The 17,037-nt window shown below is 33.0% G+C and overlaps 2 protein-coding genes across 2 annotated transcripts; both read left to right on the top strand.

Annotated features, from left to right (window-relative positions):
* Window positions 1-815: 815 nt before the first annotated feature.
* CHIL (Chalcone-flavanone isomerase family protein) lies at window positions 816-5,355 on the top strand. The gene is made up of 5 exons (XM_022291087.2): window positions 816-991; window positions 1,269-1,358; window positions 3,000-3,155; window positions 4,115-4,353; window positions 4,937-5,355. The coding sequence occupies exons 1-5, from the start codon at window positions 880-882 to the stop codon at window positions 5,096-5,098; spliced, it is 759 nt and encodes a 252-aa protein (XP_022146779.1). The 5' UTR covers window positions 816-879; the 3' UTR covers window positions 5,099-5,355.
* A 1,420-nt stretch (window positions 5,356-6,775) lies between these two features.
* On the top strand, window positions 6,776-13,023 carry LOC111015902 (Basic-leucine zipper (bZIP) transcription factor family protein). Its single transcript, XM_022291083.2, has 4 exons — window positions 6,776-7,590; window positions 8,444-8,576; window positions 11,699-11,783; window positions 12,198-13,023. Exons 1-4 carry the CDS (start codon window positions 7,112-7,114, stop codon window positions 12,569-12,571), a joined length of 1,071 nt encoding a protein of 356 aa, XP_022146775.1. The 5' UTR covers window positions 6,776-7,111; the 3' UTR covers window positions 12,572-13,023.
* Window positions 13,024-17,037: the final 4,014 nt, after the last annotated feature.

A 17,037-nucleotide genomic window follows, 5' to 3' on the forward strand; every position in this document is an offset into this window, starting at 1 on the left:
CATGAGTACGAGGGTGTATGGATTTGAGTTTACGACTATTTATGAGGAGGCAAGATATTTAACCCATTAAGCTACAATATTTTGTTCGTTAATATTTCAAAATAGATATTTTAGTCTCTAATTATTATTCATCCACACTCAATATTTAGACTTCGATACATGAACACATCATTGTTAAAACACAAATTCATGATATATATGCAATTTTAAGAAAAGAAAAAAAATATATATATATATAATAAACAAAATAGCTATGCCTATAAAAATTGCTATCGTTATTTTTTAGTTTGAAACATAAAAAGAAAATAGGTTAAACGATAAGATTTGCCTTTATTGATATGAGGTCGGTAGAAAAGTTTCATTTCAATCTCTATTATTTTGTTAAAACTCTCAAATGATCGTAAACCATTATTTTATCAATCAAACTCATCGGTTTTCTTATTGTTTTTCTCATGTAAATTGAGAACGTCTCTCATATTTAATAGAGTAAATATCTATTGTCTTGTGACAAGTGTATGATGGAGTTGAGATTTAACCATTACAAATTGAAACTTTTAAAATCGTAAGAATCTAAAATTAAAATTAAACTCAAATTCCACATTGAAACCTTATCAAATGGAGTTGGCTGCATACATCGTTAACATTTTCATATATCCATAAATTTGAGATCAGCAAAACAACACTAATGCAAACATCACATTAATATTAATACATTCTAATCTATTAAGAAAAAAATGGAATATTAAGAACATTTCATACCATTTTTTTTAGAAATATTTAACCACATTAACGTTTTTGTCGATATTTCTATTGAGATCCTGGACCTGGCCAAGCTAGGCGTCCGCTCTACCTACCCTGGCATGGGGTGACAGTGGATAGATGCCTATTTATGGCGATGGCTACCGAAACTTAAACTCACATTTCCATTTCCATTTCCAATTCCGCCTCAACAATTTCTTCCGCTTCATTGTTCACGGCCAGATCAAGATCAGTATGTCTTCTTTTCCCTTTCTTCTGTTTACATAAAGCACCATTTTCCCAATATTTCTCTACGCCTGCCAACTGTTTGTGTTAATGTCTCAAAGAAACATCCTACGCAATTTCGTTACATATAATTTGTTTCCGCTTTCTGCACCCAGATTTGGGCGTTTGAATCAACTTAATTAGGTTTTTTTTGGCTTTTGTTTTAGATTTGTGTGTGTGAATTGAATGGAATTGAATCGTGTTGATTTTCTTTTGGCTTTTTTGTGATGGAAAATGATGAACAGTGGGGAGTGAAGTGGAGGTGGTAGAAGAAATCGCTTTCCCGAAGCAGATCGTCGGGACAACGACGAAGCCTTTATCTCTGTTGGGTCATGGTGAGTCAATCCATCTTCATTCTGATCATTTCTAGTTGCAGAGACTCAGATCTCGTATATTAAAGATTTTGGATTTTGATGTTTTGTTCTTTGAAAACAAAAGTTTGGATAGTTCATCTTGCCTTTTTCATCTATTTGAAAACATAAAACTAACGGTGGGTGGTAGTGTGGTTGGCCTGGGGCCGAATGGGATACCCCTCCAGGGCCCTACCGGCGTGTATCTAGAGGTATATTGGGTGGCTGTTGTTGACACCTCTAGTTACAGAGATTCAACGGGCGAAACCACATGGGATCAATTTCGGGTTATTAAAAAAAAGGTTACAAAAATATGTTTGATCGGTGGACTTTTATAGAATGATGGATGAAAATGTTGAAATTTAAGATTTGTAATGATTTAAGACTCAGTATCGTTTTTGTTTCTGGTTTTTCATTTCCTTGTTTTTAATAAAGAAAAACAAAAATGTATTACCGACTTGAGCATCGCTTAGGTTAAGACATATATTTTTCATTAAGGTCGTAGGTTCGAATTTTGAATTCTCACTCTCCAATGTTCAATTTTGGAAATCTTTCTTAAAAAGATTAACTAGAAAGGAGAAATAAGAAATAAGAACATTAAGTTCAAATTTAGTAGAAAATAAGTGTGAAATTAGTAGGAAATTAGGGAGTGATTCGAATCCACCCCTACTTAAACAGTGATTATTTTTCTTTTTAATTCATTAGTTGTGGGGCGAGAAATTAATGAACCATTCATTTTGGATGGTAATAGAGCTTCTATAATAATTCTAAGAAGAGATACGTTTGAAAGAGAAAATGGGTCATCTAGTCCGAGAATAGAGTGTTAGGAGAAAGTTTGATGTTAAAAGATGAAAACATGATAATGAATTACTTAAAAAATTGACTCAATTTTTTTTAAATAAAAATTGAAGGGTTATTTTTCATTAGAAAATACTAAAAATAGAAAATGAAATTTGAATGGGTTATCCAACAAAGTAAGCCTTATTTTTATAATGATTTAGTTTTTACTCTTATATTTTTAGAAATCACACATATTTGTTAGCATAACAATACTATTCGTTTGTATTCTACTTTTAAAAACTTTTAAGAAAATCTTGATTAAAAATTAAAATAATTAATTTTTAAAAATAGAATTATTAAAACAAAACGATTATACCTCTCTCTTTTGTTTTTTATTTTTTAAAAATTAAGTTTATAAATACTACTTCCCTCTTTATGATTTTTCTTTGTTCTGTTATCTATCTTTTAAAAATATTTTCAAAATCAATTTAAGCTAATTTTAAAAGAAAAAAGTAGCTTATGAAATTAGAAAAGTAAATAACATACCAAAAATTATTAGAAAGCAAAATTTTTGAAAACATAAAATAAAAACGAAATGTTAGCAACGAAGCTTTAAATTTTTATTATTTTTTCATCTTTAATCAAAAAGGATTCTTAATTTTAGACAAAGTACAAAATTAGATATAACAACACATCCAATGGCAATGGTTTGGAGGGCCAGTGGTAGTATGGCGACTATATTTAGTAAAATTTTCTATTTTATTTAGTTGGACGTCCAATTTTAATCTTTTAATTTCATTCAATTGAACTCTAAATTTTGGATGACGGTGAATATTATTATAACAGGAATTACAGACATTGAGATTCATTTTCTGCAAATAAAGTTGACGGCCATTGGAGTTTACTTGGAGCCTGCAATTGTGGAGCATTTGCAGCAATGGAAGGGGAAACCAGCTAAGGACTTGGAGGAAGACGATGACTTCTTTGATGCTATTGTTTCTGGTAACTCTCATTTCCCATACATCAAATTATCTTAACAATTAGCTAGTTGGCGGGGCAATAGTTTTCACTCGAAACAAATCGAGTCGAGTCGATATGAATATTTAGGAAGTTTTCTGGTAATTTTTTTTAGATTAAGTTTATGTTTTAGTACCTTGGTGTCTTTTTAAAATGTACCTATTGTTTAAACCGTTTCAATTTAGTCTCGTATATTTTTACATTTTTTAATTTAGTCTCTCAGTATTGGTGAATTGGCCAGTGACAAATATACATGGCGTAATATTTAGTGAAGTAGAGAGGAAACTTAAAGGGGTAGATTATCAAGAGAGTAAATTTCCTGTCCTAGATGAAATTTTCCTCTTCTAAATTTTTTGTCATTTCATTAAGTATTACGTAAGTTTATCATTTATCGAAAGTGAGGGGCTTTGACCACTACAAGAAATAAGAATTTTTCCTAATGCAACCTTAATAACATCGGGGAGCAACTTTTTCCGACGTAATATTTGCATCGGGAAAAAAGCCCGGAAAAGTTCGTCAGGAAAGGATACACCCGACGACTTTTCAAAAACAATAAGGAGAAAAAGATTTTCTGACCTTTCTCAAACTGTCGGAATAAAGGAGTTTTTCTCGATGGTTTAAAAAAAGTTGGGAAAAATCTCCTTCCGTAGGTCGACCTTTGAATCTTTTGTCTTAGTATGTGAATCTTTTAAAAAATGACTTATGGGTCATAAATCTATTAGACAGAAGATCTTAGTTGTATAGGCTTATTAGACACGACCTATCAAATATAAAATTGAAAGTTTAGAAACCTTTCGAGATGTCTTGACTCAAATTTGATACGGAGAGATCAAATTGTCTCCCAATCAAATATTAACATCTTTATCTATTCTTGATCTCTGATCACAACTCGAATCGAGAGACTCAAAATCCGTAAATCTTAAACCCTAAACCACTCGTTGCAGCTCCAGTGGAGAAGGTCATAAGAGTTGTGGTGATAAAAGAGATAAAGGGGTCCCAATATGGAGTGCAGTTGGAGAGTGCAGTGAGGGATAGATTGGCAGCTGATGACAAATATGAGGAAGAAGAGGAAGCTCAGTTGGAGAAAATTGTTGAATTCTTTCAGTCCATTTACTTGAAGACACACTCTGTTTTGAACTTCCATTTCCATTTCCCACCAGCTGCAAGAACACCCGTTGCTCAGGTAACAAACTATTTTATCTTCTCTGTCCAAAAATATGTTTTTATAGCAACAACGCAAATGCTTAAATACTATTTTGGTCGGTTTTGGTTCATTTTGGTTCTTGTACTCACGAAAAGTGACCATTTTGGGATTTTCTTTTTCATTGTTGTCTTATTTCTTTTGATTATAATTTTAACATGATATTTCACTCACTAAATTTTTTGAAATGTTAGCCATAAATTTGGTTTAAAGGTTTTCGTTGAGTATAAAGTTTGTGTTAAAATTTTGCAGGTAGGAAGACCAAGTTGGTCACTTTTTAAAAGTAAATGGCCCAATATGAATGTTTTGAAAATATAAAGACAAAAATGACAAAAGTTGAAAGTACAGTAACTAAAATGAATCAAAGTAAAAAATACATGTATAAAAATAGTATTTAAATCAAAAGTAAATTACAAAACCGGAAAAAAAAAGAGAGTAATCATCGAAAACATGTGTTGTTTTGAAATTGGGAAGTTAGAATCTTTAAAGAAAGGTAAAGAGAGGAAAATTATGAATGAAATGGTTATCGACATGGTTTCTGAAGAATCAAGCGTGGAATTTGTAGATCGAGTTTTCGAGTGAAGGGAAAGAAGACGCGAAGATGAAAGTCGAGAACGGGAATGTGGTCGAGATGATCAAGAAATGGTACTTGGGTGGGAGTAGAGGTGTGTCTCAAGCAACCATATCTTCATTGGCTAACAATCTTGCCATTGAGTTATCTAAATGAAACCAAATTGCCTCTACTAGCTTAAACCTAGCATAAAAAATGCTCAATGATGGTGCATCCTAGGTTTTTTTCCCCCTCTGGCTACTTGAACCTCAACTTCTCTTTGTTGTTGCTAAATTACCTAGAGTGGTAAAAAATTGCCAAGTGTTTCAATTTAAAAGGGCCTATCGATAGCGTAATATGCATAACAATATGACCTAGTATTCGAGTGAAATATTTGCTTCTTAGTTATGAAAATGGTCTAACTTATTTTGTGACATCGGTGATGTATTTATTTAAGACATGTCTTCGAACTTTTAAGCATGTTGGATGTGCCACTAGTTATGAGCATAGATTAACTGTTAAAGCATCTTGTTCATTCCCTCGAGGTCCAATGTTCAAACTTCCAACTTCATATAATAATGTTGTACTAAAATTTATATATGTATATATTGAATGGATTGTCTTTTACCACTTGACCCATGAGTCTATAGTAATTTAGGTCAAAGTCACGTATAATTATATCATTATAATGTATATAATATGTCGTTATCTAATCTAAGAAAATTTCATTAAAGAAGATAGCTCTTACATCCACATCAATGATTGAATAAACTCGTTTTTAATATTTACAAAGTGGACTTGTTGATATAGTATTAAGCTCTATTCGAAAGCATTTTTTTTCCTTGAAAACAAACACTTTATTTAAGAAAATCATTAAAGAACTTCGCACGTGCGTATGTATATTTTATTAAAGATTCACTCTTGAAATTTGGCTTCCTTGAGAATCTAACATATTTATCAAATAGAAACATTTTTAAAAATTAAAAGATGTAATAGATGTTTTTGGTTAAATTCTAGAGATTAAATTGACACCATGTTCAAATTTCACGAACTAGATATATTATTAATTAGATTTATTATTAATTAGATGACAACTTTTTTTTCTTCTTCTTGAACTCGATAGAACTATTCAAATGTATCACAAATAATTTTTTTTAATGAATAAAAACTCAAGTTTTAACAAAACTTATCTAACAAAAAGTTTTTAACAAAACATCTTATAGTATGGATATAGAAAAAATAGTAATTTTCAAGAGTCTTGCATTTTATAATCATTGGTTTTTTTAAAACATTGTTTCGTTATGTGTTTGAAATATTTGCACCAACTATTGGTTTAAATTCTATCATTAATTTTTCAAGTAAATTATTTAATAGAAATATAACATGTACATTATTGATGAGACAAATATTTGAAAAATTAAGTAGTTAAATGAAAAATTAAACCATCTCTTAACTAAAATAGAATATTTGAAACATAAAAAGCAAAAATGAAATATTAAAAATTACAAGGTCTAAATAAAACAAATAAGTATTAGTACTAAGACCTAAATCATTATAATGAGTCAACATGAGTTTAAAACAACAGTAAATAATATTTAGTTTTGATTTGTAGACGATTTTATATTCTTTTGACTTCGGTTCATTTTAGTAGATGTAATTTTGAAAGGTTAATTTTTTTAAAATAATTCATATAATATTTTATCAATTTTTTTTGTGGTAATATTAAAAATGTCAATTTATCTCATCAGGTTTAGTGGAACGAAAAAATATCGACATATTGATAGAAATGTCAACGATATTTAATATCATAGAACATAAGTTCATTTCCAAAAAACTATAAACTAAAAATTTCGTTAGTTGAACTGTAAAAGAGAGAGAGAGATTGGCAAATGGCAATTGGTTTTGGTAATATGGAATAAGGATATATTCCTTCTTCCAATTTCCAACTACACCGTCTTGGTTCTTCTTCTTCTTCTTCTTATTCTTCTTCTGTGTTTGTTTCTTATAAATCAAAAATTTTGTAAGAACCCCAAAAATCCTCTGTGCCCAAAACAGAGCACCAGAATCATCATCATGGATCACCCACTTTGATTACCCGAAGAACAAAGAACGAAGAACGAAGAACGAAGAACGAAGAACGAAGAACGAAGAACGAAGAACGAAGAAGGTAGCATCTGGACCTTCAAATCCATGGAAATGCAGGATCCCACCAATCCAAATCCGGGTTCTCATCTCCAAAACCACGTCTCCTCTAACTCTCCAATGCCTTCCTCTTCCAATCCCACCCCATTCCGCGGCTCCTTCCACCGCCGCGCCCATTCCGAGGTCCATTTCCGGATTCCCGACGATCTCGATCTCGTCTCCGACCCTTTCGATGCCCCATCTTCTGGATTTGGAGATCTGGGCTTCGAAGACGACCTCTTGTGCACCTTCATGGACATCGAGAATATTGGATCCAGAATCGAAAATGGGCCCTCCAAGCCTGAAGCTGCCGGTGTCGGTGGTCCGCCGGTGGAGAATGTTGAAGGGGAGAAAATCTCCCGGCCCAGGCACCGCCATAGCAATTCCGCGGATGGCTCTTCTATTATGGAGTCTATTGAGGCTAAGAAGGCCATGGATCCTGATAAGCTTGCTGAGTTGTGGACCATTGATCCTAAGCGAGCCAAGAGGTACGGCTACGGTACCGTTCTTTTAAAATGTGCATTTCTTTTTATTCTGTAATACAATGTATGTTTGTATGTATGTATCTCATTCTCAATATCAACTTTGTTGCTTCTGGATTGACCCTTTGATTTGTGGCCACAAGATCAAAGTATGAATTGCAGTCTTCTTTTGTTATTTTTGAATGTTTTCTTCTTGCTTCTTCGCTGTATCATCTCCCGGAGGATTCTACGACAGAAGAATTGTTGTTTTCCCTGGAAGCTTTGTAAATGTGAATTACTTCAAATTCAGATAGCTGAAGGAAGTTCTGATGTATGAAGGTGGAATCTGTGATCAGTAGTTATGTGTACTGTTGGGGATTTGGTTGTATATGAGGCTTATTTTAATGGTTCAATATGAGGGATTCTCGTGATATTGAATCTTAGTAAGTTATTGTACAGCCGCCATGGGATATGAACCTATTCTCCGAAACTCCATAGTTACTCTACTTTTGTCATTTATCCCAATTACCATTAAGCCAACCTATGGTTTTTCGAATCCAATGATTGCAAATCAAGTTCCAACCTTTTGAATCGACAGCGGGTGGGCATGATATTTTGACGTGTTAGTTTAACTTTTTTTTTTTTATTCAATGTCTTGGCTTAATTTCTTGCTTGCTTTGTATAATCCCCCTTATTATATATATGTATATATATTTTGGGAATGGCAAAGAATGTATTTGCTTCATCTATATCTTCTAGATCTGATTTCTGTTTGGAGCTTGGTGAACTGCTAATGCAGTTGTTTGTGTGGTCTTTCCTGTTTCCAGTTTGTTAAAATACTTGAGATATGGGCGCTAATAAAACTGTACTTAATTTTCAGGATTTTGGCAAATAGACAGTCTGCTGCTCGGTCAAAAGAGAGGAAAGCTCGCTACATAATGGAACTTGAGAGAAAAGTTCAAAGTCTTCAGACTGAAGCAACTACTCTTTCTGCGCAGCTCACATTGTACCAGGTTTTAATTTTTCACCAAGCTCATTTCATGCTCTTGCTATCATCAATGGCATATTATATATACAGTCTGAAATTACACATAGCACTGGGAAAAACAATGTTTTTGCCCATTATTTGCTCATACATTTTAGTGCGAACACTAGGTACTCCTTGGCCTTGCTGAGAGATTTCTTTAAGTTTTTTATGTGGTAAAAGACAAGAGATCTCCATTAAGGTCACAAGAGTTTAGGTACAAAAAATGGCCAAGGAGATAAAGACATCTCCTTTCCAAACCTAAGCAAGGGGATTATACAGAAAGCCTTCAATCAAGATGAATAAGAAAAGTAGATAAATCATAGAAGTCGCTATGTAAGGCCATCAAAGAAGAAGCATAACATTCTCCCCACAAAAAGAAAAAACTCAACTTTGATCTTTAAAAACTCTGTTGTTTCTTTTAAGTGATTTTCTTACATATATATGTACATTTGTACGTATATTTACTTACTTCTATTGAATATTTTCCCTTAAAAGTGAATAAATAGATTTTGTTTGGAGAAAAACCTTGAGAATTGGGCATTGTGGAGTCCTCAAGAGGCAGCTTGGTTGGCAAGGGTTTGGATCTCTTGGTCGTATTGGCTTAGAGGTCTCAAGTTCAAACTTTCCAGTGGACATAATATTAAAAACTCTTGATGTCTCCTAGGTTTGGGCCTTGGGGGCGGGTGTGGGTGCCCCTGGGTATAGGGGAGCAAAGTTCCGACTCCCATTTAAGTGGCATCGTGGTCATCCACACATGTGAGATGAAAATACCACATGCCACTAAAAGATAGGAGTTCCAATTCTTAACCTGGTCCACTGAGTACTTGTTTCTGTTACTTTTGAAAAGTTTCTTTTGATCAGGTGTGGAAGGTGATAGAGCCCCCTCCTCCCAATGTTTCCATAATATGTTCTGTTTAATTGGATGTTGTTTTTTCAATTTACGTAGATATTTTCTAACCAAATTCTTGAGAGACAAACTTAAATTTTTGTAATATTAATGTAAAATTCAGATTAGAATAACTTATCATATTATATAGTATCACTGACAATGACAACCCAATATGGTATCTATCAAAATAAAAGATTAGAGAAGTCCTTTCCTTTTTTTTTTTTTTGAAGTAAACAGAGACTTTTCATTTAAAAGAATGTACTTGAAACTTTGAACATGGAAACACTATTGCTTATTGGCGTTTCTTTGATTTTTATATCATTCTTTCTCAACTTTAGGGTTTTGACATTCTTTATCAACTTTGAAACATGATTTAAACTTCTTTTAATAAACTTTTATGCCCATGAACCATGACAAATTGGAATTCTAGTTAAGATATAGGAAATTATAGTTTTTTACCTTTGTACTCAGTTGAGTGAGTTAAGTTTAACTTTTAAAGTTTTAATTTCATCAAATTGAGCCTTAATTAGGTGGTGAAATTAATATATTTTATTACTTGACTATTTATTTATTTTTTGAAAGTTTTGTAGCTTGTTGCGAGTGTTTTTGTGGCTAATTGAGGCTATTTTTGTGAGTAGTTCTTTGACTATGTTATGTTAGATGCTTTTAGTTAGATATGAGCATTTTAATGTTGAGTTCAAAAGACCTTTGGGTGATTTGGTGGGTGTTATTATTTTGGCTATTGAAATAGCCCCCCCACCCGCCTAATTAGAAACCAAGCTTTAGGAAATTATATAGCTGGAGCACTTTGTAACTATTCCTATTTTGATATGAGGTCAATTGATTTTTTTTTGTTTTGTTTTTTTTTGTAACTCCTTGGACAAGTCTTTCACAGTTTGGTTTAAGCTCAATAATTTAACATGGGGTTTCCATTGGTTGTATTGTGTGAATGCTAAAAATTTGAGGCTGTTGCCTGTATTCACTGCACTGTGAACATAGAAGTTAGAACTATGAAAACAGAACCAGTAAAGTGATTTGCACTAGCTTCCAGCCTCATGATTTTTCTTTCTGGTACAGGTACTCATGAGGGATAAAAATTTTAGATCTAAAACCTTCTTTAGGGTGTAGGAGCATGATGCATGGTATTCCGGTTATTAAAGAAAAAAACTCTTTTTCCACAATAAATGGGCTGGGGCAGCTAGTTTGAAACTTTCCAAACATATACTCCAGTTGACGTTATGATTCAACTTTTCCTGAAAAAGCAATAGGTGAAAGTTCTCAAATGATTATAGAGTTTACTTTTATGAAAAAAAGAATAAAAATGTGACTGAATATTTCATATATTTTTCCATTTTAATGACCTTCACTTAAAGGTTGTTGGTGCTTTTAGAGGAGGTAATGATGGAGACTCCCCGTAGTTCTTATGGAAAGAGGATACAAATGGGAATTTGCTAAAAGTTTATGTTTGTAAACAGAAAAAGTGGAAAGGGTGGTTAGACTAAGGCATTATTAGTGAGTGCACAAGTAGAAGTTCCAAAAGAGTTCTTAAATCCATCCATCACATCACTTTTTCTTTCCTTTCCTTGTCTCACTTTGTTTTTTTCTTTTTCTTTTTCTTTTTCATTTTTAAGTTTCTCTTCCACTTTCTCCTTATAGAATACCAAAATCTACCTTCACTGTGGCTTTCCTTCCCCTATCTCACCTTCCTATCATCATTTCTTCCTCTCTCACTCTCTCAAAAATATCACCTCACAAACCCTTCTTCTCGATAAGGTTTTATGCTGAAAAATATATTTCTGAATTTATTTATAAGAAACAAATTCTTTTATAAGTAGTTACAAAATGAATAGGAAATTTAGGGGACTAGATACCCAACCTAATAAAGGAGCAAGATTGATGGCATGAATATTGTCAAAATAAGAACAAGAGGAACATTACAAAGTTCTCTCTTTGGATTCTAACTGCATGCACAACATGCACTAGAATCTTGTGCTAAGCCTAGTTCTCCAAGTTATCACTGCCATCTAACTTTCAAATATTGTGATGTGTTTGTTAAGTGATTTTGCATGGTCAGGAGTTGATCACTCAAGCATATGAATAAAAACACATGCTTCAGAGAAGTTTACTATTTGTCTAATCACTGTAACTTTCCCTGTTTCTTTTGAAAGATTTTTTTTTCCTTCGATTATTTCATCTTTTGTCATTGTTATTTCTATCAGAGAGATACTACAGGGCTTTCAACTGAAAACACGGAACTCAAACTTCGCTTACAAGCTATGGAACAACAAGCTCATTTACGTGACGGTATGCATCCACGTAGACCCTGGCTATGTATTATTAGAGATCTGACCCCCTTTGTTTTGCTTTTAGATGTCCATGAATAATCTGATATCCACTTGTTCATGTCTGCTATCGGTATTTCTTTCTTTATTCGTAACTGTTATGTCCGAGTAGGGTCCAGTTTAAATTCACCTACTTAGATGCTGCGTTATCTAAATTTTGATGATTTTTAAAATAGATGTTTGAATTTAAAAGCTATTGATGTCTATATTTGCACATTAATTTGGTCATACTTCAACCTCGCCTTATGTAGCAGGAGAAAGTCTTTCTTGGCCATGGGGGCCAGCTTTAATTGTGCATATAGGTGGTATTTTTCCTTTACCGACGAATGAAAGTAATGTAATACAAATTTGTTTAATGACATTACGTAAAATACAGCTCTAAATGAAGCATTGAAAAAGGAAGTTGAGCGGCTCAAGGTTGCTACCGGAGAAGTAATGACAGCTACAGATTCGTATAACTTTGGAATGCCTCAAGTTTCATATCCCCGATCTTGCTTTCCACACCAACCACAATCTGTGCAACACAACCCACACAGGACGCAAAGGACCCAAGTTCATCCATTCCAGTCTAGTTTCCCGAACCCGCATCAAGCCATGTTTGTTACCTCCCACCAGCCACATGCCTTGACAGAAATGTTCCACCAGGATCCTATTAGCCGATTACAGGGTCTCGATATCGGTAGCAGAGGTGCAGAAATAAAGTCAGAAGGTTCCTCCATATCCGTCAGTGAAAGTAGCAGCACATTTTAACCCAATTTTTCGCCAACCTATGCATTGACCTCCCGGTAAAGGTGGCTTGTTCATAGATTGACCCTGTTGACAGACAAAAACTTTTCCTCATTTGTATGTCTTCTTTTTCTCCATTAATTGCCTTTGGCACCCGACGGGATAGATAAAATTATTCTTGTGATAGAAGGAGAAGCTTTCTCTTGGCTGGAATTCTGTTTCATAGTCTCATTTGCTATCATTCAAAAACATTGATTTTTTTTGGTAAAGGAGAAGCTCTCTCCAGCAATCTATTTTTGCTTACATTGTTCATTCATCCATTCTTTATTAGTCAAACTCATAGCTTGGTCCAAAGTTGCTGCCATAGATTTGTTTTGAATACTCTTTAAGATCCTGAGAATGAGAATGACTCTGACTATTGTGGATTTTCTGAATGAAAGCCAAAACAATGATGTTGATGATTATGATGATGGTCATTTTTGTCTTTAATTCTCTGTTTTTTCTCTTTTGGAGGAGGAGAAAACTTTGTTTTTTTGCAACTGCTTTGTACAGACTCAGAAGAAGGGCCTTTTTTTTTTTTTTTTTTTTTTTTTTTTGTAAGCCTTGTATCAGTGTATGTACATACAGGTAGGTGGGGCAAGAAATATAACTAAATTGTCCAAATTATAAGGATGAAGGGGTCCCCCATGGGGCTGCCATTAAAGGGCACATGGTAGGGCTGCAATCCAATAGCCCTTAAATCTGCATCTAAGGGAAAAGCTCATGTGGCTGACATTTGTGGCTGCTATTCTTAGGCCATTTTGATGACTATTTCTTGACAATGACCATTTTAATGAAGTGTGTTCTTTTTGAACCATTTAAGGACACTTGTTAATCTTTCATGAGGTTGAGATATATGGCTAAAAGTGCTTTTCAAATTTTAATTTTGGGTGTGTTTGGAAATTAACTACTTCTCTTTATGAGTATCTATCAATTGAATTGATTATTTGAAATGTACCTTTGTGCTTTTGGCTTTTGGACAAGTGTTGTGAAATTGTAGTCATATCGAGGTGGACGAATGATAGTTAAAATTACTTTCATATATGTTAAAATGGTAGAGAATGCGAACAATGTTTCACATCAATAGTTAAGAGTAGATGATCGTTCATAGTATATATAAGAACAATATTTCTATTAAGTTTCAATTACGTGTTTGAACTTTTAGAATTGTAGCTTTTTAGTTTTTATAGTTCAAAAAGTTTCTAATAGGTCCTAAAATTTTCAGGGTTATATTTATTTAATTTTTATACTTAAAAAAATATTTAACTAAAATTGGTTTAGACATAACTTAATTGGTCACGACATTATACTAACCTCTTAAAAGTCAGAAGTTCAAATGTTGTTAAATCAGTCAGCTTAGGCTTACGCCATCAAACGTCTAAACCTTCTCAAAATCAACTTGTCATACCATGTAGGCATTAAAATAAGCGAATTAATAACTTTTTAAAGTACAGGGATCAGATAGGTAAAATCTTATAAGTTCCTAAATATATTAGAAAATGACCAAACTTATAATTTAACCGAACTGTTGGAACCGATCAATTTTGAGACGATGAAAGAGCACTGTGGAACACTCCATAAATGGATGGTGTGGCAAACAGTCGTATTCATATATGTTGGGTGAAGGTATTAATTTGGTCTCTTGCATTTAATCACTTGTAAACATTTGTACAATCGGAGGCCACACCTTTTTCTTTTCATACCATTCATTTCCAACACATCTACGTGCTCTTTTAACACCTTTGCTTTTTTTTTTTTAATATTTTGTGTGGTTAATATTATAAATTTAATCCCCAATCCCGACACTTTGAATATTGTATCTATTTAATCGGTAAATTATAAATTGAATTAATTGTGTTTTTATTTAGTCCTTAATGTAAACATGTATATCCATTAAATGATCATATCATACGTCAGACTTTTTGTTGGTGACATTAAGCATAGGGACTAAATAAAAATGCCTACAAGTCTATGTATATTGCCTTAAAAAATTCTATATATCCATGAGTTCGACATCGACATATAGAGATGAATCTATATTTTTATTATACTGCACTAATAAGAAATTTTAACTTTTCTAAAATTGTTTATTTATTAATTGAGTTCTTTTTAATGAATTTATTGATTTTTGTAGCTTTTTGACATCAAAATTATAATGAAGTTTCTCTAAAATTGAGACATTGACAATATTTTGATCTACAATAATATTTACAACACCTTAAATATAATTTTTCTTAAAAAAATCTTAAATATAATTTAAGGTTGAAAGTCAAAATTAAAACCTTTCAAAATTTAGAAGCTAATTGAAAACTATACTTAAAAGTGCATGGATTGAATTAATTGTGATTTAACCTTAAAAATTTGATGTAATTAGGAGAGGAGAATAATAGTATATAGTTATAAGTTCATTGAATTCTTCAATCAATCTTTTTGATGGTAGGGTCACATCCAACCAATCTTATCAATCTTTTCCTAGTTACAATGTTAAAATCTAGTAACTATTGATGAAATTCGATTAAGAACCATATGTTATCATAGTACAAAGAGTGCCCGCTGACTTTATTAATTCTCATACGCGAGTTAATTGACAGGGTTTTAAAATATTAAGTTCTTATCGTTCAAATGTTATAGCCCGTCAAGATTAGTTTTTTTAAAAAATTGAACTTTAAAATAAAAAATTGAGAGTAAAATTACATTTGAACTATTACATATCGTTAGAGTTAAATTACATTTTTAGTTATCGTTAGGAATCATCTCTAAGTTTTGACGATAAGCTTATTCGGTCTTTATACTTATAAAAGTCTCGTCATCATCCTATCAGGCAATAATGTGATGTTTTGTTTTAAATGCATTATTTTTGCTCGAAAAAAAACTAGGAACCATGTTATTTTGATCAAAGTACAAAAGATAACGTTAATTAATAGACTCGTGTGGCTCGTTTTCAAATACTAACTCTTGGAGGCGTCAAACGATACTATCACGTGACCACCAGGTCCTAGATGCTCGTTCCTCCACAAGAACTACCTGAAACACTTAGTCAAATTCTGGAGAGGAAGATACTGAAACCTACCCAGATCATGTGCACCTCACAGGCCGATCTTTGACCCGACACCCCCAACCGCCTGTCGAATTCCCTGTCAGATACTTAAATTTATAAATAGGAGGTCTCACTCTTCAGTCAGGTATCACATTCTAACTACGTCAATACTAAGGTCGAACTCAAAACTGACTTGAGCACTTTCTTTGCCAAGCGACTTTTTCGATTCATTCTAGAACGTCTAGCGCGTCCAGTCAACCTACCTCAACCATGTCGACTTTGACCAATATTTGTTACATAACCACTGACCACAAATTTTTTTTAAAGTGATATATATATTACTCTTTTACTAAGGTAAGAAAATAGAATGAAACTTTAAAAACCATACCCACTTTAAACTAATCTTTAGGGAAGGTTTATTATATGCCAAAATAATTAGGTCATCCATCAAGAAATAATACTGTGGTTTATCTTTTAAATTGAAAGTGACAAAAATTGAACTAAAACAAAGTTTGATTGAGGAAAAAGCAAAAGCAATAACAAAGTTCATAAAGAGACAAACTCATAGATTTTGTTGCAAGAAAAATCTCTAAGACACTTCAAAGCAAATGACAAATTAAATTATTGACTCAAAAAAAAAAAAAAAGAGAGAGACAAAGGGAAATTTCTAGCTAAGCCAAAGCATGGAATTATTTATCTTGAATTATTAAATTAATATAACAGAAACTTCTTTTACCATCGTAACTCTGTTGGAAGTTGAGTCTATAATTGCAAAAAAGATTGTAAGTTTGGGAAATAAGTATTTGATAAATTTCAAAGGTTTTATTATAATAGTATTTTTTTGGTTGGGATTGGTAGAGTCAAATCGACGTTGGAACGAGTCAGGGGCGAGTCGAGACGCGTCGGAATTGGTGGAGTCAAACCGTTGTCGAACGAGTTAGGGACGCGTTGGGACGAAGAGGGATGAAAACAAATGAAGAAATGGAGCTACATGCCAGGATGCAGAGCCGCAGTGCTGTCAAGATGGAGGCGCACTGATAATTTTTCCCATTTGTAATACCATGAGGCGTTGTATCGACGTTATAAATATTGCAGTTTCAAGTTTTAGCTTTTAGCCGCCGAAATTATCAGTTTTATGTGGCAGTTTTGAGACAGCAATTCGGGGTATTGGTAGCAGAGTTGGGGAGATCAATATCAATGTACCTAAGTCTAGTGTGTTATAATACTTAGAAACTATACAGTTTTTGTTGAGACTTGGTGAATATCTCTTGGGAGATATATTTGAGTGCTTGAATCTAATCTTATTTTAGTGAAACTCGCATTTGAGCAGAAGACTAGACGTAATCTGTTGGGGTGAACCAATACGTATTTGAGCGGAAGACTAGACACAACTCATAATCTGTTAGGTGAACTA

The sequence above is a fragment of the Momordica charantia genome (assembly GCF_013281855.1).
Source record: "Momordica charantia cultivar OHB3-1 chromosome 9 unlocalized genomic scaffold, Mcharantia_2.0 BLBB01000009.1, whole genome shotgun sequence".
NCBI lineage: Eukaryota > Viridiplantae > Streptophyta > Magnoliopsida > Cucurbitales > Cucurbitaceae > Momordica > Momordica charantia.

Bases quoted from the DNA above. Each gene is read 5' to 3' on its own strand.
- CHIL (XM_022291087.2), top strand. From the start codon at position 880: ATGCCTATTTATGGCGATGGCTACCGAAACTTAAACTCACATTTCCAT. The intron at 992-1,268 runs GTATGTCTTCTT...AATGATGAACAG, and splicing joins TCACGGCCAGATCAAGATCA to TGGGGAGTGAAGTGGAGGTG. The intron at 3,156-4,114 runs GTAACTCTCATT...CACTCGTTGCAG, and splicing joins CTTTGATGCTATTGTTTCTG to CTCCAGTGGAGAAGGTCATA.
- LOC111015902 (XM_022291083.2), top strand. From the start codon at position 7,112: ATGGAAATGCAGGATCCCACCAATCCAAATCCGGGTTCTCATCTCCAA. The intron at 8,577-11,698 runs GTTTTAATTTTT...TATTTCTATCAG, and splicing joins CGCAGCTCACATTGTACCAG to AGAGATACTACAGGGCTTTC. The intron at 11,784-12,197 runs GTATGCATCCAC...CGTAAAATACAG, and splicing joins ACAAGCTCATTTACGTGACG to CTCTAAATGAAGCATTGAAA.